The sequence below is a fragment of the Stegodyphus dumicola genome, chromosome 7 (assembly GCF_044657685.1).
Source record: "Stegodyphus dumicola isolate Sdum_Otavi_A_Nest chromosome 7, ASM4465768v1".
NCBI lineage: Eukaryota > Metazoa > Arthropoda > Arachnida > Araneae > Eresidae > Stegodyphus > Stegodyphus dumicola.
The window spans coordinates 20,289,005-20,311,589 of record NC_140774.1 but is presented as its reverse complement, the minus strand read 5'-3'; the positions used below and the strand labels follow the sequence as shown (position 1 = coordinate 20,311,589).

At 34.1% G+C, this 22,585-nt stretch overlaps 1 protein-coding gene across 4 annotated transcripts in view; it reads left to right on the top strand.

Moving 5' to 3' along the window:
• The window catches only part of LOC118197980 (WD repeat-containing protein 62-like), a 186,438-nt gene that overhangs the window by 129,137 nt on the left and 34,716 nt on the right, over positions 1-22,585 (top strand). For 3 of the 4 annotated variants that reach the window (XM_085819945.1, XM_085819943.1, XM_085819947.1), the window contains 9 exons: positions 1,253-1,428; positions 6,085-6,189; positions 7,719-7,836; positions 8,839-9,016; positions 10,064-10,152; positions 13,679-13,872; positions 16,093-16,184; positions 17,711-17,951; positions 20,716-20,746. In XM_085819945.1, the coding sequence (XP_085676071.1) occupies positions 1,253-1,428; positions 6,085-6,189; positions 7,719-7,836; positions 8,839-9,016; positions 10,064-10,152; positions 13,679-13,872; positions 16,093-16,184; positions 17,711-17,951; positions 20,716-20,746 (1,224 nt within the window). The remainder of the gene's footprint in view (positions 1-1,252; positions 1,429-6,084; positions 6,190-7,718; positions 7,837-8,838; positions 9,017-10,063; positions 10,153-13,678; positions 13,873-16,092; positions 16,185-17,710; positions 17,952-20,715; positions 20,747-22,585) is intronic. The other variant, XM_085819944.1, reaches the window with a different exon arrangement.

The window sequence follows — 22,585 nt, the reverse complement described above, 5'->3', positions numbered from 1 at the left end:
GGCGATGATATTTCGTGGCAACAAACTGAAAAGTGATACATCGTTTATAGTGTGTAGAGATATAAGATATTTTTTGGAAGCAAGCAAGATGAAAAATTAGCAAACGCCTTCGCCGGGAATCGAACCACCGATCTCTGGAATGCCGGCCCAGCGTGCAGAACCACTACACCACGAAGGCACGCTAGGAAAGTGTGAGAAATAAGTGATTCAACGCATAAGTGATTCAACGCAAAATGCCGCTTCTAGACTAATATCCCATTCGGCACTAACGTCCCTTTCGGACTAATAAACATAGATCAGCCGAGTGTATCTATATTACACACATTTTTCTCACTTTTCTTTTTATAATAAAATATGTCTCAGTTGCCTAATTCGTTAAAGTTGTAGAGACATTAGAATTTTTTGGAAGCAGGAGACTTGAAAAATGAGCAGTGCCCTCGTCGGGAATCGAACCACTGACCTCTCGAGCGTGCAGACCACTACGCCACGAAGGCACGCTAAGAAGGCGGGAAGAAATACCTTATAAAGTATTTAAAAATATATAAATTAATATATTTAAAAAATCAAAAATTGGGGAGAAAACCGTAAAAGTGAATTTAACAGAGAAATCTGAGACATACTGAATATTCTGACAAGATTGCAAGGAGCATTATTTATAAAAAATGGGAAAATTAAACGAATAAAATTAATTTCAACACATTTTCATAGCTTTATTTTACTTTTGCTATACAGTAATTTAAAAAACTGTGCTTTATAACATTTACAATCTTTTTAAATTTCACATTCGTGATATTCGAAAATCTCTGAAATGAAAAATAGAAGTACTTGAAAATATGATAGAATAAAATAAAAATTTTTTTGTTATTTTTTATTTTTAATTGTTTTATTATCTTTTAAATGTTTCCTGCTCTTAGACAGGCACACTTGCTATGTTTTACGATATTTAAATGATTTACCCTAAGGACAGATTTGTCAGGTACGGTTTTCGATGCTTTGCAAAATCTGTGAAAAACGGATTTTACGCGTACGATCGTGAAACTGGGGCAGTTTTCGTAAACACTGCGAAAAATTCGTTAAACTGGTCAGCTATGTAAATTACCAAAATCTCTTCATCGTGAATTCATAAATTTCAGTTGTTAATTAGTTTTGGTTTTTTATTTAGTTTATTTCTTTCGAAACGATGAAATGGAAGTTTCTTTTTTTTTTTTTTTTTTAGTACTCTTTTATTCAACACGACTTTTCTCCCTGACAGGTGGCAGTGGATTCTTCTGCAACGTACGTGGCAACGAGCTCCACCGACAAGACAATATATGTATACGATTACCTCACCGGACAGTGCGTGGCGTCGATGACTGGCCATTCGGAGCTGGTCACGGGACTAAAATTCATGCCATCGGGAAAACATTTGATTTCAGTTTCAGGAGATGGGTAAGTAAAGACTGCCATTTCTCTGACACAAGAAAGACACAGTTTATCATACACTGCTAGTTTAATGTCTTTGGATTTTGGTATATTCATGAAAGGAAAAGGGAGGAGGGCAAAACTAGGTGTACATTTATATGATTATTGGAGGGGCTAGGCCAATAACGATCACAATGATATTCATACATTTGCAGAACTAGTTATGAAGGTTCAAATATGTAACCATCTTCGTCAGCTGCAGAATTTAAAAATGACTAAATAGAACCTTGGCTACTTCTGATACGTTCTAAAACTTGTCATTATACGATTGGCTACTTCTATTTATGAAAAAACCAAAGGTACACACTAATTCAACCTAACAGTACTTGTTTACTAGTTTTAAATCAAAGTTATCCCAGGAGTACTTGTAGAGTCATTAGGTTAACTGGAAGCAGAAAAGATGAAAAATATGCAACCGCCTTCGCCGGGAATCGAACCACGGACCTCTGGAATACCGGCCCAGTGTGCAGAACCACTACACCACGAAGGACACTAGAGAAGTGGGAGAAATACCTTATATACTTACTGACCATTCATAATTTGACATTATTCAAACCCTGGTACTCGCTATTCCTAATTCAGCACCATTCCAAGAGTATTTACTAACTGGTCATAATTCAACATTACTCAATCCTTACTCATTAGTTCTAATTTAATATTATTCGAAGAATACTAATTCTAATCCAATACAGATGCAGATTAATTCTAATTCAACATTATCCCAAGGGTATTCGCAACTATTCTATTCACGAACTCGTCGTAGAATTCTATTCTACGACTGCAATTTCCATTCACGAAAATCTCAAAAGTACTTACTAACTAGTCCTAATTCAATATATTCAGTCTCAAGGTACTAGCCCTGATTCAACATTTTCATAACAGTACATATTCACTAGTTCTAACTCAGCAGTATCCTAACAGTACATACTGTTATGAATTTGGTATTTAAAAAGCTAATGTTAGTTCAATTATAAATTAAATGGTTTTATTTCTCGCGCAGTGCAGCGCGTGACGAATATTAAAAGAAAGCTAAGCCGGAAAATTGAAAATACAAGAGCGCGTGCATTAAATAAATAAATATCTCTTTTTGATTTCGAGAAAGTACTGGAAAATTCTAGCGCGTGATTTTAAAATCTTTTAAAAGGAGGAAAATATCTCAGTTCGAAATTGTTGCTTAGTTTGTTGTTGTTTAGAAAACTGCTCTTGTTGACTGTAGCGAATTCGCGGATTAGCTTTCTTTAGCTGTTTTGAATTACGTTCTATTGGACATTTGAGTAGTTAAAAGGTAACTACTGTGAGATATTGTAATACTGCATGATAATTTGAGAAAATTTAAGCATTTTTGTTGTGATAATAATAAATTTTTGTCCATTTTTCATCGGACTTGTGCATTCATTTCGTAACGAACCCGTACGCACGCAACAGGTACTCCTTACAACAGGTAGTCCCAAGGTACTAGCCCTGATTCAACATTTTCATAACAGTACATATTCACTAGTTCTAACTCAACAGTATCCTAACACAGGGTTGCCACTCAAACAGGAGAATGAAATTCCCTGACTTTTCCAGGTTTTCCAGGTGTGTTTCAAGAAAATTCCAGTCTATCCGCGTAATGTACATTGGCTGTACTAAGAGGTAAATTAATTATGGTATTACTTGTATTGTGTAGCAAATTCACTTAATTATTTAATAAATCCCAGAGGACATTTATTCTTAATTATTCTTGGTATACTTTGTTTGATAATTTTGTTTAGTTTTCCACTTAAGAAACTTAATAAAATTTAAAATATATATATTGGATAACAAATGTATGTTTTATTTAATTATTACTCATGATCATCACCAGTTCAACACAAGGCTAATCCGGTCCTTATAAATCACAATGCAATGCTAAATAGTTAGGTTAGATTTTAGGTAAATTTAATTTGCGTGAGGTATGTTCTTAAAAGGCACCTTAACACTTGAAAACACAAATATAATTATAATAGTTGTTGTTTTCTCCACTGAAGATTGAAATTAGAATCTTCCCAATCTGGAATAAAATAAGGCTTTTTTTGCAGACATTCTGCAGCTAAACGAAAGAAAGAAATCTATTTTAATAAATTGAGGTATTTTATATTTATTTCGCAGCATACATAAGGAAAAAATGTGTGCATTAAATTTGTATTAAATTTGGTATGTCATCATACTGCTATAATTAATTTCAGGATTATGCCAGAGAAAATTTCCTGAAATTTGGAAATATTTACTAATAATAAATAAATTTAGAGGGAAGAAGCGACATTAAATTATATGAATAACATAAAAATAATTACTTAAAAATTGAATTAGAATAATCAACGATATTTTAGCGAATATAGTTATATTACATGGCTAGCCTAGATGACTGATTACTATTTTTTTATTTTACTGAAAAACGGCAAGGTATTTATTAAAAAGAAAAAAAAAAGGTTTAAAAAGATTTTGCGGTAAAATTCTAGTATACGGTAAGGCTTTGGCACGATTTTGAAAATTGTCGCCAAGACCAAAATGACCCGTTTACTGCGCATCAAGATGTCGCCAAATCCCATTATTATTCTAACCAAAGAACGTCTATGTAAAGAAGAAAAGGTTCCATACCAGTAAAATGCTATTACGCCGCTAGAATGCGGAGGGAAAATTTGCCAAGGGATTTGGCGACGGAACCTAGCGGCCAGAATTTCCCTCTCCGCGATGTGTACAGGAAATTGAGAAACACGTGTTAAGAAGAAACGCTTTTTGACAAAAAGAAAACTACGAAAATCTGTTTTTAAATTATTGCGAAAAATCCAAGAAGAAACGTTTTATCAAAGGACGTTTCTTCTTGGATTTTTCGCAATAATTTTAAAAACGGATTTTCGTAGTTTTTTTTTTTTTTCCCTGAAAATAACTAATTCATGAATTAATTTACTTGCGCCAAAAAATATTTTCTTTTCCTTTAGAGTTTAACCACTTGCGCTAAGACTAAACTTCACGGTTGCGGTGCCGTGCGCTACAATATAACAAGCGGTAAAGTGTCTCATTTACGCCGCTCCGCATCTGCGAGTGCAATCCAGAGCTGTAACTCGAGAAATAAACAATCTCGTTGTTAGGCGACGTGCACCACGTTATTTTCATTTTTGCGATAAATGCTTATCGACGTGTTCACGTCGCTCGCGGTTTGAGACAAAAGCATCTTGACGTGCGTGGCACGTCTTTTTAGCGCAAGTGGTTAAAGAAATTTTAAACGATATTCATTTTATGAAATCTTGATAACGTGACCTTCGAACTTCGACACCGGTTTCGAGCTTTGGCAACAGATATATCAGACATGCACAGCTGTTTTCCCTCTATGATGGAACGGAGCCACAGCCACGTCTGTTGCAGAGAGGTTTTCCTTCTTTACAATACATATTCTTTGATTCTAACCTCCATGGTACCGTATACTAGGATTAAACCCATTTTGTTTTATATGGGAACAGGTACTTTCTTTAGTTCATGCACTGCACATGCGATTCTCGAGAATATTGGAAACCAAAAGTTGCTTTGCCTTTCTAAAAGCCAATCAAATCGGAGCTGCGAAAATTGGCTCTATGCCAGCTACCCGAATGACACTCACGTGATACATAATTCGCCAAAAAAGTTACCTCTTCCGACGTCGGCGCAAAAATCGCTTTTTTTGGCTGGATCGTTGTATGAACTTCCCTGACTTTTCCAGATTTTGACAAAAATACTTAAATTCCCTGACTTTTCCCTGAATATTTTGGTCAATTTTCGAATTCCCTGACTTTTCCCGGTTCTCCAAGTTTTCCAGGTAGCGTGGCAACCCTGCTAACACTACATACTCACTAGTTATAATTCAACATTATCTCGTTATTTATTAATTATTCTTGATTCAGTATTATTCAAACCCAAAGTATTCCCTAGTCTTAATTCAACAAGAATATTTACTCACTGGTCTTAATTAATATTATCCCAAGAGTACTAACTCGTTAATCATAAATCGACATTATTCAATCCCGAGTTACTCAACAGTTCTAAATGAACATTATTCTAAAGGTTTTTACTGACTAGTCATAATTCGACTTTATTCAGTTTCAAGGTACCACTAGTTCTGATTCAAGATTACCGCAAGAGTACTTACTCACTAGTTCTAACTCGATAGCATTCAATCTCTAGATAGTCATCAGTCTTAATTTATCATTATCCCAGAGGTACCCGTGATTATATGAATGTAACTTCTATTCACGAATCTGACAAAGGTACTCATTGACTAGTCCTAATTCAATTTTATTCAGGCTCAAGGTACTCACGAGTACTGGTTCGACTAGCATTAAGAGTCGTTAGGACCTAATTAGAAACCCGAATTCAAGGTGATAAGGAGAATCTTGTAACATCATCATGAAGGAGTTTCCTAATTCATGAAATACATTTTGAAAAATATTAAATGTATTGAAATATTCGAGAATTAAAATGGTAAAAATTTTAGGTATACAAATAATGTAATACTGTGAATTACGCGAATTGATACGGAGGTGTATAAACTAACATGGCCAGTATGTGATGTACTTAAAAATGAATATCCTATCCATTTTAACTGTTATTTATTTATTTTTTTTGATGCAGTTGTATATTTGTATGGAAATTAACTCTTCAGTCTTCGAAGTCCTTAAGCAAGTCTGGGGATGTTTCAGCTCTGCCTACTTCTTCCAGTATTTGGCAAGACTCTAGGTTCGAATTTTTTTTTTTTTTTTTTAATTTTAAGTAATTTTATTTGTCCCTGTGATTGTTAAAATTATTTTTCAGCTTTCTTCTATGAATTTTTATATTCTTATGTAGTAACCAGTAAGCCCACGATTCTCTAACGAATCAAATAAAGCTTTAAATTAAAATGACCAGCCAACCTACCTGTGTCCTGCCCAAGCTTCAATCCATGTTTTCAGTCCTCAATGATTTGCCTCAAACAATATTTTCGGTGTGTTAACATTGATGTTAACTCGTCGAGTGCACAGAGATAACAAACATTTTTTGACTGCTGAATGATATCTCTCAGACTGTTTTTGATTACTCAAATTTTCGAAAACATTACTCGTAAACATAATATTAACCTGCCGAGTACGTCCACGCCACACACAGTTTTTGCTTTACGCTCTTCTTTTTTCTTCGTCATTTTTTCTCTTCGCCTTCCTGAATCTTATTCACCGAGATGTTGATATGACTGTTAATGTTAATCTTGGAATTCATTCACTTCATAAAATTTAAAAAAAAAAAAAAAAAAAAAAAAAACCGAAAACTAATATCGAAGCAGTTCGCAGAATACAAATCATAAAATTATATAATAATAATGAGAATTATAATATCTTATTGATTGCAGTATTGGAATCCTAAACATCGCAATTTCAAATATATAAGAATAAATGTTACCCTTTTTCCAAAATAAAATTTGAAAACTTTGGATTCCATTTTAAGCTGCTGTATGTATTGTTGCCACCCAAAGCTTCAAAATAAAGGAAATTAAATTAAACATTTTAGTATTTTTCAGTATTTTAAGGTAATGAATTAGTATTTTTGTGTCAACAGCTCGTATGAACTTTTCAATAAATGTTCCAGAAGAGCATAAAAAGTGAGCCAAGCACAATTTTTACAGTAATAATTTTTACAGATAAAGACATTCGGAGCAAATCCGGACACCTTCATTTCATCATTATACAGTTTGCTTGAGAATTTTAGAATTATTTGAAAGAAATGTCAATCTAAGAATTTGATATTTAGTTGTTAATATAGTTGAAATACAAAGTGAGCAAAAATGTCTCGCAGGTACCAAACTTTAGATTTCGAATAGAACATAAATACAATTTTGAATATTTTTCTTTGCGACATAACCATTATTGCTTATATGTGTTTTAATAAATATTTCGAGAGATAAATTTAAAATTTATTTAAAATATTTTTATTTTTCTAAGAAAAATTTTATTTTGTTTCTGGGTGCTTCGTCAGCTGTTTTCAGATCGTGCATTTGGCCCACATGCAATTTAAGTTTGAGGCAACTGTCCTAGAGTCTCAAATGAGATGGAAAATATAAATGCTGTGCAGAAGTGACGACACACGAAATGAGGAAAGGGGAAAAGACCTTGAAATGCCCGTTACAAAGAAACATCTAATAGAATAAATATTTATCTGCATCTTAACAGTATAATGCATAATTTGTGTCAGATAGTCAAAATTTGAAATTTCAATGAGAGTTTAAATCAATTTTTCAGAAAAACCACAGTGGCAGTTGCAAAACCCATTCAGACAGGAAAGCAGGCAACTGAAAGCAAGGAAACTGTACCTTTGGACTTTGGAGATGGGCAGCTGCCTTCGTGGGCGAAAAAGCAAGTAAGTGGATTTTAATTTTCGAGAAAATGACAGCTAAAAGTGTATTGAATTAAGTGTAAAAGTCCTGAAGCTGAAAAATAGGAAAATTATACGAATTTATAACACACACACACAAATCTGAAAGCTTTCAGATTTTATATTACGCCCAAAATGGCCTTTTTTAATGTTTGGTGTGTTTCCGTTATTTATTAAATGTCATGTTCTTCGCACTTAAAAACCACATAAAATTCAATTCAACAGCAATATCACAAAATATTTAAAAACAACAAAACAGCGTATCTTTAGAATTTCCGATACACAGTCTCGCGCGCTGGAGATAAAAATTTTTTTCTTTCCCTACAGTGTTGCCGTTGGTCGCTTTTCGTTAAAATTTTACAAAATTTGAATTAGATAATAAAACAAGTTCGAAATTCAAAATCCCTATTTCCGAGTGCCCATGTTCGGTTTGAGGACCACGTTATTCAGAATTGGAGGGCTGTAGCTACAGTTGTTTTTTCACAGTGCGAGAAACATTCATGTATTCATGCAGATTCTTCATTACTTAGTTTCTTTAAATCTAATACATGGCGATAATATTTGGTAGCAACAGTGAACTAACGCAGAAAGTGAAACGACGCAAAATGCCGTTCTGAAACAAATAGCCCTTTGGATCTGATGCCCCTTTGGGCTAAAAACGAAGCAGTGCATTGCGACGCTGTTTGGATAAATGAACGAATAATTCAAATAACAGCCAAAGTTTGAATGCAATATTTAGCAAGCGAAAGTTAAAAAGGTATTTAAAATGTTTTTCATTTTGTCAATAATTTTTCATTTTGTTAAAGGAGGGCGGAAATCTGGGCCATCAACTGTTTTCAGATCATGCATTCCACCCGCATGCAGTATGAGTTTGAGACTACTGAGTTAACATACATAAAACTGTACAAAATAATTTCGAATAGCCGAAGTGTATTATATAGCTACACCGTAAAAATGTTTTGTTCATTCTGAACTTTTTATTTTCAGATATCGGATGACTGGAAGGCAGTAGGAAAATCTTCTCCACCCCCCATGCAGCCTCGTGGTAGATGGGCGCAGAGGTTAGAGGGTCAGGCGCTCATTGTCAAGTCATACTCATACACAGATTCAGTCATACCCATACCACAAATACCTGGTACGTCATTTCCTGTATCTCAAATACCTGGTAAGTTTTTAACTGATCTTTCGATAATCGTGAACGAGCTCAGCGCGCATTCCAATTACGCACCGCAGTGGACACAAACGAATACAGCTCGCATTATAAATTTGCAACTGGCATACTAATATCGCAAGTATTGGGGAAGAAAGAATTGTTTAATTTCGCAATTGCCGAATGGCTAACTGTTGGCATTCATTAAAACTGCTGCACCAGCAATGTCGAAAAATCCTAACATTTAATAATTCTCTCCTAACGATGAATTTTTCTTTATTAATGAAGCAACTGGCGCTCGAACAAAAATGCGGGGAACAATAATTCGTCACTATCTGGATTTTTGGACTGGGTCTCCTTCCCAAACGTCCTATAAGTCGGGGAGAATATACGGAGTCCTTTCTTTTCTTACGATTTCGTGAGTAAAGCACGTTCAGTTAGCGACCAGAAGATCCAGAGATGGAATCTCAGAGAGATATAGCTGAGTTTTCCTTCTCCTACAAATAGGCTAACGGACTTTGTAAATATACTTGTACTTTAAAAAGCAACCTGCAAAATTTTGTAAGGTATTTTCTCCCTTCTTTCTGCATGCCTTCGTGGTGTAACGGTAGCACACTCGGCGCGTATTCAAGAGGTACAGGTTCGAGTTCCGGCGAGGGCAATGCTCACTTTGTACATATCAGCATATGTGAAAAGTGAGCAATGCCCTCGCCGGCTCTACAAATGTCTCTACAATTTATAACTCGACAACTAAAATTTTTGTATAGATTTACAAATAATCTTGCACAGGTTACAAAAACCTGCAGAGGAGATACCTATTCAACAAATCTGTATATCATAAGTAATTCTATATCTTTCCTGTATCCTACGTGACAATATTTTCGTACAATAGGTGTAAATGTAACTATATCATTATTTAAAAATAAAATTGCATAATGTGTTTTACAAAGTTTTATGAATTAAACGATGAATATTAATTCTGTTTTGTTTCTCATTTCTAGTTATTAATGTATTGAATATTATTGTCTGTACGACTTACTTAATGTGATATTTTTATTGCAGCCGAACAAAAGACAACTACCGAAACAACGTATTCTTGTTCTGAAACCGAATCTTTAAGCATTAAAGAAGATGGTTCCCAAACAAAACAGGTAAAGGCTACCATATAATATACGTATTCCTACCGTATTTCATACTGTATTTCCTCGCATAATTTTCCCTTCCTCAATGCGTTCAGGGAACGAGTTTTCCTAGATTTTATTTTAACCTCGCAACCATCGTAGAGTTAAAAACAATGTGCTGTCATTCGGCAAAGCCTAAGATATTACTGTTTTAAATTTAGACAGAAAACTCGGTTAAAAGAAGTGTTGCCATTCGGCAAAGCGTAAAATTAGATTCGCTGAGTCTTTAAAATTTAACCACTAAACGCAACAATTAAAAAAGTATTTTGCCCCCGCCCAAAATAAAATATTTTTTATCTTCTATGACCGTTAACCATATCATAAGATATTTCAGTTCCTCCAAATTGAATCTATATTTGCGGAAGAACGAACTACGAATTGTTTAGTATTATTGAAACTCGGAAGACGGAAGTCAGGAATACTGCAATGTCCCAAAATAGACTTATCCAAAAAGAGCTATGGCGGTTTGATTCGACCATCTTTCCCATATTAGACTTTGTTTTCATACCCCTCCACGCGATTCGTATTAGTCGATTTTTGCATTTAGTCTCTCTTAAAGATGAATTTCTAATGACAGCTATATTTCCTCTCTTTTTTGTTTTATTAGTTTGCCTCAGTATAGTGTACTGGTTACGTTAAGAGCTCTTTCAACAAGATCTTAGAAAAATGGAATACAGTACAAAGTCCGAAATCCGAACTTCCATTATCCGGAATGATCTAAAATCCGGACCTCAAAACCACCAACTTTTTCCTCGTAGGCTTTACGCATGAGCATTTGATTCCCCCCTCTACGAATAATAAAATATCTGGAAATTTCCGATTCTTAATTTCACTTCGACACTAAATAAAATACCTTGTTATTGAAGAAACAATCATTTTAGCATAAATTTGTACGATCATTAATTTGGCTCCTTTGCTGCATTCAAACCGAAACATTCCACATAGATACATCGCTGATCTGACGCCAACCTAGCGAATCATTATTTATTATACTTTCCTTTCATCACGGCATGTTTATCAACACACGACAACTTGAGTAATGACTCATGTAACGACGCCTAAACATTTTTTTTTATGTTAGTAATTAAATAACAAAGGAGTATGGTAACCTTTTATTTTGACATTACGCTTGGCGATGATTACAGATTTAAGTTAAATGCGCTAAAAAATGTTGACGAGGAAAAATTTAACAAAAATTTTTTTCGATATGGTAAAAATAAATTTTGTTGAAGATACTCATAGACCCAAAGATTACATTTAGCGCTATTTGAATTAAGAACAACTGATTTGTTATTCACATAAACCCAGAACCAGCGCCAGGGCTCGTAAGGCAGCACCGGTTCGCAGAATTTAGGACCAACAGAGACTGCATCGGGTGGTAAGATATCTAGCGTCGGCCCTAAGGCTTACAAGTATATGGGGGAATTTATTTATTCAGAACTCTGATAAGCTTTAAACATGTGCAAGAAATAGACATAAGTATAATAAATAACTGAACTAATACAATTCAAGCTAAATTGTCTCAGTGCACGACAGAAGCAAAATGAAATTTAACGGAACAACTTGTCGTTAGTCGCCAAGCTCATGATGCATAGCCAAATATGTATTGTGAACGATAGCTAAATATGATGATGATAGGCGCGAATTTAGGTTTTCGGATATTGCAAAATAAACGTGAAATTTTCCAATTAACTGATTTTGTAAAGAAATATGGAGAAGCGGTAATAAATGAAAATGATATAAAAGAAGTTTTTCATTGTGATGACAATGCTTCTCAATCATCAAGCAATTAATGAATGGCGAAATCTATAGTATGATTCTAGATCCAGAAAATACCGCTACCGATAGTGAAGAAAGTGACAGAGAAGTTACTGAAAACGAAAACATTTCGAGTGACAAGTTAGTCGGAATTCTCGACGCAGCAGTTACAGGACCTCAACAATGTAACTGAAGAAGAGATTATATCTGTCGACGGAATTAAAGAGAAAGTATTAGCACAAAAAAAGGAAGCAACTTAAACAACTTACATTGATAGAAATGTTTAATAAGGTAAACAAGTAACTATTAAAGTTTTTTTTTTTAATAAATTTTGATACCTTTTAGATCGTAAATACTTCATTATTTCAAAAATCCCGATTTCATATTTTTAATTTTATAATTTCTACATGCCATCTTACTAGATTTAAACTGATGATCTAATATCTGCAGAAATCCCATATCCGGAAACGCCGAAGTTCCGACAAGTCCAGATTTCGCACTTTTTACTGTATAGTAAAACTCACAAGGTCTAAGACCTAGTTTATGATGGAAGGTTTTATTTTTTTATTTTGGGATTGAAAACAACATGCATATAAAAGTGGAAATAGGCATTGGGTTTTCTGATCTAGTAATAGTAATTGAAGTTAAAGAGCAGTCTAAAAAAAAAAAAAAAGAGAAACAAGAATGATATTCATCAGAAAAATTATATATGGGTAGCAGATCAAGCAAAAATGGATGTATGGAAACATGAAATGGTTTCTTTTAGAAGATGTCTGAAAGAATTGACAGCCATTCCGAGGACACATGCATATCAAAAAAGACTAAAATGTGTAAAATAAGGTTAAAATAATACAAAATAAAATTAAAACCAAAATATATATATTTTATTGTTTTCATATATAATCATACTCCAAAAAAGATAAATCACGATTAAAAAATGTGGTTTGCAATTGAAAGCGCTGACTTTATGTTCTTTTATTTATTGAAGCAGGTGTAAAAACATAGACTGTGTTACAAATGAAATGAGAGAACATTTCTCGATCGAGCTCATTTAGGAATAAAGTAAATGAGTTCTCTTATCTAAGGGTGAAATAGGAACAACACTGTAGGCTGCTTTTTGGAAATGGCTCAAACGACGGACTGATTTATATAAGCCTACTGAGTTACAAACTATTATATAAAAAACTGCACAAAATTATTGAAATTAATGCTTATTCAGTATACAACTCATCATTACCATCACAACTCCCTACTTTTAACTCCCACTGAAGTACAGAATAGCCTAAGCAACAGTTTTTCCAAATGCATTTTATCAGTTCATTTTTATTGCAGACAATCTTGTACTTAAAGAATTCATTTGTGGTTCCTTATCTTTAGGTTAAAGGTGACTTAGTATGCACTTGAAGGAAGCTACTTTGTTAGGAACTAGAAACAAAATTATTTGAAATCTTCACACACCTCTTTGTTCATTAATGAACGGAAAGAGGGGAAATTGCTGTGAATCTCAAATGGAATTTAAGGCATTTTGGTTTTTTAAAGAAACATATGAGTGAAGGCCTTAACATTCTAAGGGTTAACGCGCACGCCATCGTCGATTTGTCAGCCAGAATGCCGACTTTGGCGCCAGCATTAACATTGTATAAAAGCACTTCGTTTTTAAACACGAAATTTTTAAAGAAAAAAGGGAATCTTATACGCGGGAAAATATGGTAATCGATTCCTCTTTCTTTAATTGTAGGTGTCTATCAGCCGAACGAGTGTCGTACAAAAATCGACAGATGGAGGAAGGGTCAGGCACCCAACTGACTCCAGTAGCGCCAGCAGCCTGCGGCTCGACGACGGCGATGCCGAAGACGAAAGATCCGACAGCGGGACCACGGAAACCAGCGAACTAGTTTACTATCCGGAAGGCAATGCCGACTTCAAAGACAGGTAAGCAACAATTTACAAGACACTGAGAACACATTTACTTCCTCGTTATTGGATACGCTAGGTTTTGATCCAAATAATGGGTTTGAAACTGGAAAACAAAAGCGTTTGACTACGTCTTTCAGTGCAGCCTTAATTAATCAAACTTCACTTTCCTAATTATTTGATTAGCATTATTGGTTCTTTTTTCCGTAATAGATCATTCAGCATTAAAGTTGGAAAGGCATATTCGTTGCAGAGGCCGATTAAAACAAGGTGCTCAAAGGATCAGATCTAAGTCCTTTATTAAAGTTTTAAATTCAAAGAGCTGTCTTTGCTGAGGATGCAGATATGATGTCTCAGACTGACACACAAGAAATAACAGAGGGTGTTTACTCATATTCAATACCATTTCGATAACAAATTTTAAAAAAGCAAACCTTTTGGAGTAAAAACTTCTGGCAACAGCTTTCTATTTGAAATGACAAATATATCTGTTTTTTTTTAATTGATTCTTCATTCAAAACATTGCATGTAAACGAGCTGTAGATTGTAGGATATGATTTTGCGTTTTCGAAGAGAAATGTTCCCATTCTGTAATTCAAAAAACATTGTGAAATGAATGGTAGTCAAATTCTTAGGTGGAAAAAAGGAACATTATCAATTGGAAAGAGAAAAATGTCAGTCACTACTTCTATTTAAAAGGAGACTCCAAATGAACACTCGAAAAAGATGCGCACTGTTTCTAATGTTTCTACAGTTAAATCTTTGTTCATAAGGGAAAAATCTGTCGTGACAGAAATTGACTGGAAAATCTTTAAATACAGCAGCAATAAATAAGGTAATAAACTAGATTTACAGCTTAAAAAATAATATTCATAAGATTTTGCCGGGGCATGTGGCTCGTCGCAGAACAATTTGTGGAACTCTGTCTGAAAACTATTTAGCAGGAGGTAATTTCGGTACTAAATCCCTAAATGAATAGCAGTAAAACCTGCCCTTGAACTGGTTTTACAATCCAGTCTGTCCTCTATGTTTATTAGCCCACCAGCGGCCGAGCGGTAAAGTCGCTGAACACTGGTAGTTCGGTCCGAGGTTCGAATCCCGCGAACGGGCTGGTTGCATGGGCGTTTTCGTGGTTTTCCCCATGTGTAACGTGTATACGAGCCAGTTTCCCTTAGAAAGTCCTCCACGAAGGCATCCCTCCTTATAGGCAGATAGCCCTCGTGTGCTTTGCCATAATTAAATACACAACACACACCTCTATGTTTATTAGAAACACGGCAAAGTAAAAAAAAAGTGAAGAATCCGGGTAAATCGGTCAATGTAGGGAAAAAAAACTGCCCGTGCGGTGTACGGGCAAATCAGGGAAGTCCCCTTTCGAGGCACCCGAGCGGTACTCGTATCAAAAATGTTTTCAATTGCAGAAAATCGTAAGAGAATATTTCCCTGAAGAAAAAATTAAACATGATTGGATGAAATGTCCATTCGAATACGATAAATCAAAAGACTTGCCAAAACAGATTCGAAGTTAAATTCTAAATTTAAGCAAGAGCAACTTCTAAATTTTGAGTTGCAGATTCGTTCAGAAAACTTAGAAGTTTCTCACACGACTATAAGCATTTTTAAAGCCATTTGGGATGACACATTTAAGTGAAAAATCTTTGTCGGCATATTTGGCAACAAGAACAAAATACTGAAACCAATTAAATGCAGAATATGAAATGCGACTGCAGATAACATCAATAGTTTTGACAATACTTCGACAGTTTATGTAAAAAAGTGCAAACACACCCCTGACTCAAGGGTAAGGGATTAACGATAACTGCATACAATTTATGTTAAACGCGTTTTAGTCGATGTCAGTGCATTTTGAAATCAATATTTCATTTTTAGATATTTAGTATATTAAAATATTCTCATTGTAGCTGCGTACGACATTTATGTACAATTTAAGTGAAGTGGGTTACGGCTGATGACATTTAATTTTTTAATCAATATTTCACTTTCAATTTTGTACATTAAAATATTCTCATAGCAGGTATGTAAGGTAATTATCTGCAGTTTATGACAAATGGGCTTTATCTGATGTCAGTTAATTTTTAAATCAATGTTATGTTTGCAGTTTTTCGTACATCAGAGTATTCTGATAGTAAGTGTGTACGATAATTACGTGCAGTTCATGTTAAATGAGTTTTTGCTGATCTCTTTTCATGTTTAAATCGATAAATATTTCTTTTGCAGTTCCTTTCAGATATATGCTCCTCGCGAAGAGAAAAGGCTTATGAAGAGCAAATCCGGTCTGCAACACTCTCTTTCCTCATACGGTGTTTCAGGTAAACATTTTAAGATAGTTAAATTAGTTTTTGATTAAGATTTCAGAAGTATTCCTTCATGGCTGCGAAGGCTTCATGGCTTATCGTTCTTAAGCCAGGCGTATAAACCACATGGTAAACATTGGCTTTATTCCTGTTACTTTCTCCCTTTTCTTATAGCTTGATAGGTTTCTCTCATGTCATTTTCAGCTCTGCAGCTGAAGAAGATTGTTCTATATAACTTTCGAAATTATAGTCCCGGAAGTCCTGCTCTTTGTTGTTATATTATGTTCAGGTATATTTAATAGGACAAATCATGATTCTAGTTTGCCTTAAAAAGTTGTTTTATCGCATCAGAGATAACATAGGAATTTCTTTTCTTTTCTCTTTTTACATTTTATAACACAATTTTCTTTGCTTTTTTAAAAATAAATTAAGAATTTCTTTCTTTTTCTTTAAAAGATGTGCATTCCTGATAAACATAATTATTCTATTAAAAAAAAAATGCATTCAAAATCTTTCATTCAGAATACATTAAAAATGAAGTGGTATAAAACCAAATTTATGTCTTCCTTAATAAAGAAACCAATATATGGAATATAAGTGTGCTTTGCGATATGAGGTACAGCACTACAGTGTACCACTACACACTAATTAAAAGTAGTGTGATTCACTTCGCTGTAATTCGCTTAACTAATTAAATCACATGTCATCATGACAACCTAACAGCTTTTATATTTAACAAAAAATAAAAATAAAAATAAAAATAAAAATAAAAAAAGTTACAACAAACGTGCTCTGCGAACGAGCACGAGTGAGATTACACTACTTATCGAGATACAGGTATAGTTACAGTTACTTACATACAGTTTCTTTATGTTTACAGTTTCAGGTATATGAGATAATGCAGTTACAATTAAAATGTAAATGAGAGTTCAAAAGTCTCATTAACATAAGCCGCCAGATATGTATTAAATGTATGGAGTATTGCATGAATGAATGAAATGTATGGATATTCTATACGAATCCGAGATATATTCGATATTTTGCGGGTTTCTCATTTTGCGTTCTGTAGAATAACTAGGAAATTTGTGAAATGTTAGCCATTTCATAAATTTCATAAATGTTAGTCATTTAATACACTTCTGGCCAGTTTTCGGTATTCTATAAAATGCCTAGTTATTCTGTAGCAGGGGTTCTCAACCTTATTCGTCCCATGCATTCCTTTTACCACAGACGACTTTTGACGTGTTTTATAAATTAAACAACAAAATGTGTAGAAAATATGTTGGTAAATACCAGAACTGGAATAAAAGTAGATTTTTATATTCAAAAATTAAAACTAAATACTTAACAGCTAAATAAAAGGTGAGCACTTTCTTCCCCCCCCCCCACCGAAACTACAAAATTCCTCCAAGGGGCGGAATCCCTCGCCTGTTTGAGAACTTCTTTTGTATAGAATGCCAGCTTTCATACATAACCGGCAACATGGATATGTTTGTGTACTTCAATAATTTAAGGCTTTAACGAGTTGGTTTTCTTTTTAGACAAAACGGATGGCAACACCGATGACGAGGACTCTGGCACGCCGGGTGAAACAGAACCTTCTTACTCCAGTTCTTTCAGCATGAGCACCGAAAATCTGGACAAGCTCGGTTTGCGTGAAAGATTTATGCTGGACAATTTCGAAAACATGGACAAATCTCAGAACGAAGAGGGGACCAATCACAGAAGTCGTTACAGCATTTCTTCTAAATTTCACACTACTTCCACGAACAGAGATTTCAAGTGAATTACTTTGTCATTTTTCGCATATTTCTGTGTTTTTTAGTTAAATTTTAATACAATTGTACTTTCGATTACTTGGTGCGGATTATTCGGTTTGCGGTTTATATGCTATGCGCGAAAGTGTATATATACTATATAAAACGCGCAAGTCCGAGCATCCTCTAAAAATGGATAAACTGTGTCATTAGGTTTAGTTTCAACGATTACCTCATGCAGGTCGTTCTTCATGTTTATAACCGAAGGCACCGCTTCGGTTATCACTGGGATTTTCTTTTTTCGTACGTATTTTGTGCATATTTTCTTCTTTCTTTAAAATTTTATTTAAAACTTGAACTAAAAATGAAAAAGTATATGTTTCAAGCACTAAGCTCAAGGAAGTTGTTTTAACATTAAAACAAGAAGTTGCATTAATCGAAAAATTTGAACACGGCCAATCAACGATAAAGCATGAAATAGATTATGGAATTGGCCCTTACGCTATCCGTGTTCGTTCGACACAGCAATGACTTTTGTTGAAACTCTTTTGGACTTCGTCGACTAAAGAGGATTCCAATACAGTGATATAGCGCTTCGGAAAACACGCAGGGAAATTCGGCAATATTTAAACGTTCTCAAAAGCAAAGTAAAATTATTGATTTTTCTAAAGAAGTAAGCGCATAGCATCTGCATAAATATTGGTAGTTTGGATTATCCGTGTTTTTCAATTATCTGTCACCTGCTTCCCAGGCAATGGCCCGGATAATTGAGAGTACGCTTTAGTAGAAAAGACGAAGTGCACGCTCTACCTTATATGTTAATAACTAAATTCTACAGTTAACTACATACAAGGCAAAGTAGATGTAGCAAAGTAGAGATGAGCAGAATATTCTTTTTTTATGATTTGCCGCCCATTAACAATCACCTTGATCAGAAAGATTGGGAACGAGGGAGGAATCAAGAGCGATTAGCCAGTATGGAGCGCGGAACGAAAAGAATCCGTTCCGCGCTCCATACTGGCTAATCGCTCCATTGCTGGCACGGATTCTTTCCGTTCCGCGCTCCATACTGGCTAATCGCTGGCGAAGGAACAGTGGGATCAGATTATTAACGAGGCTGGAGCGATGATAGAAAAGAATCGAATCGGAGTGAGATCGGATGTTTCAATCAAACGTTAATTCCCATAATTGATTTCTTGCAGTTGTAGTTTTTAGATTTCCTCCTCTTTACATAGAACTAACAGTAAAATTCTAGAAATAATGAAAATTAAACTCACTTTTAACATGGGAAGATAATCATTCTATTTTGACCTAAAATGGGAATCGAAATTTCCTGGCATGCTTCCAACAAGTGCTCCGCTCTTTTTTCGTGTTCGCTCGCTCAGTAGAGCGAAACAGTTCGTGAACGAATAACAGACCTCCATTGCTGGCACGTTTCCAATAAGAGCTCTCCTTAAATTATAAATGTGCTAAAATACGTTTTCTGAAATCGGAATAAATTCGCTGTATAAAGCGAATTTTTTCTTTGAATCAGCTTCGGAGAGAATCGCTGAACTTTGTAACAAAACCATTGTTGATTGACATAGATTTTAATCAAGAGAGAAGATAAGCATGTCAGAGTAAAACATAAAATTAGGCACAGCAAATTAAGCTCGTGCTTGGCATAAATTTAGTCAAGACAGTATTGATTTGGAGGGAAAACAATCCCGGGTTCCTCTTCATCAGGAGCAAAGAAATTAGCAAAAAATCAGTTTTGATCATGTTCCTTTGCTTCTGATGAAGAAGAACCTGTAAATATTTGCCTTTGAAATTGATTGAGTCTTTCTAAATCTGGTGTCTGTCTGAGGCGAGGGATGTTTCTGATGGATGACTTCAGTTCTCGAGGGCAGATTGTTTTTTGTATTATATTAGCTGATTTATTGGAAACTTTGTATTATTGAAATTTTGATAATTATTTTTTGAAAACTTTGAGTAAATTTTATATTAATACAGGGTGTCTATAAAGTAAGTATCTATTTTTGTGAAATCGGACGTTTTAAAAAAACGTAAGTTTTGTTAGTTTGTTTAAAATGTGGAAAATGTATACTAAATTTTATTTTTGGACTGACATAGTGTTCTGAAATCAGTTCGAGAAAAATTTGACATTCGCTTTCTAGAGTGATGAACTGGACATGAAGGATCTCGACCTTAACCACCGTGATCTCCGGATTTGATCCCTTAGATTTATTTTGCGCGGCATTTCATAAAAATAAACTTTTACAGAAAAAAAAAAAAAAAAAAAAAACCTGGTTTAGCTGAACTCAGAGAACGCATTTGTCTGTTCAGGAGATAATTTCTAAAATGCTTCAGAACGTGTTTCGCATTGCTAAGGGTAGATTTTGAAATTTTTAGGAATAGGGACGGAGCACAGGTTAAATATTTTCGATAATGTTAATAATAACAAACATAATACTTGCAAATATCTTTTTTCGCATTTATATTTGCTTTCTATGAACTTATAATTTTTGTAATCGTAATTAAGTTGCAAAAATAAACCTAGTTTTTTATAAGTCTACCAAAATAGATAGTTAATTCTGAACACAAAATAAAAATTTTGGAACACTTGCACATAGAAAAATATAATTTTGTATGTACATTTTTATCACATTTTAAACACGATAAGAATTAACACACTTGAAAAAAAAATTTTAAGTGTCCGATTTCACAAAAGCGGGTACTTACTTTTGGGACACCATGCCTAACAGTATGTGAATTTTGTATTCAATTTTCATTTTATATTCAATTTTCAGATCCAATACTCTTGGTAGGAGAACGAGTACGGTAAGTAATAAATTAATTTTTGTACATGATTTTTGATCAAGGCATTAAAATGACTCTCGTTGTTATTCATAATAACTATATGACCAGAGTAGCTATGTATCATGTAATAGTTGTACCACTTTATACCCCCATTTTTTCCCTCAAGAGTCATTCTTTTTGTCGTAACTTCGAAAGTAGTACTAATATTTTAAATTTGTAATATGTTTTGGAGCTCTTGTGAAAACTTCTTAAATAATGTTAATATTTCTTATATGATAATATATTGTTTGGAACTGACGCCGTTTTTTAAAATGCGTTGTACTTCCCAAAACAGATGTTTCTTGCAAGACTTTTACAGCAAGTTCTGTTTATGCAGAATGTTTCTTAGTCGTATCGAATAAAGTTAGTCTAATTTTGATTAAGTGACATCTTTCAGTAAAAATATAAAAAACTTAAATTTTAATATTTCCCGGTACATAAAATGTGACTCTATAAAAATGTTTCCACATCTGAGCTACGCAGGGAAAAAAAAAAAAAAAAAAAAAAAATCAAAATTGTTAGATTACTTGAAGTACCGTATTTCCTCGCCTATTCCCCCTGACTTTTTAGAACCAGGTTTTGAAAATTTCAAAAATATTCACATAATTTTCCCCATTTCCACCGGCTGTCCGCCGAAAACATCGCGCAGAGAACAACGCAAGGCGAAAACGTGGTACAAACATCGTGGAAGAAAAAAAAAGCAAAGAGGAAACATTGCAGTTTCTAAAACACCATCTTAGAAAATATAGTCATGGTCGAAAATAAAGCGGTTCAAAAACTTCGCAGTTTAAAAACAGCGTCGTCGAAAATATCGTGGTAAAAAATAAAGTACCTATAAATCGTCCCATGACGATAACATCGCAAACGTGCGTTTTCAGATTTTAAAAGTTGTAAACGCATGTTCGCACAATAATTTGGGAGCACAAGAAGGGAAGAGGAATTCTTTTGTTTCTATATTTCATATTTTTGAATGAACTATTAAATTTTGCTGAAAAAATAAGAAGGAAACTTAAGAATTTAAAAATTTTAAATGAGTAGAAAATTAATGCAACTTATAGAACTTAATAGGATTTTAAATTTATATCGTTAATTAACAAATATCATTAATAAATTAACCTACTTTTTTTAAAGTTTTACTGATAATGTTTTTAAGAAAAATACAGTCTAAAAATGCTTAGAAAATGGAAGATAAATAACTACATGACGTTGCCCGTATAAAAATTGCTTAGTATAAAATTGCTCAAGTTTTTTTCTTTCACATTTGTTAATTTGATATTGTTTTAGTGAAAATTATATTTTGTTTTGTTTATGTTTATTCTTAAAGTGTCGTTAACATTTCCATGTATAGCGTGTAATTTTTTGGATGTCGATTTTTTAGTTATGACGAAAGTTAGATGTCAGTATGGCATTTGAGAAACGAATGTGTGCGATGTTATGTATCTTCATGCGATGATTTGTAGGTACTTTATTTTTTACCGACGGCGATGATTTTAAACTGCGAAGCTTTTAACCGCTTAATTTTATATTTTTTACCACGGTGTTTTAGAACTGCGATGTTTTCTCTTTGCTTTTTCCTCCCACGATGTTTTGTACCACGACGTTTTAACCTTGCGTTGTTTTCTCCGCAACGTTTTCGTCCGCGATGTTTTTGCCACTGTGTTTTCGGTTGTAACTTCTCACTGTATTTAGAGAAGAAGCGCCCCTATTGTTTTCATCTTACAAACATAGCAAAACCTCGCACATTAGCTGCGTGCATCACGCCGAACTTTCCCTTCTAATTATGCCAGTCTAATGCGAAAACCGGCCCGTCACATGGAAGCA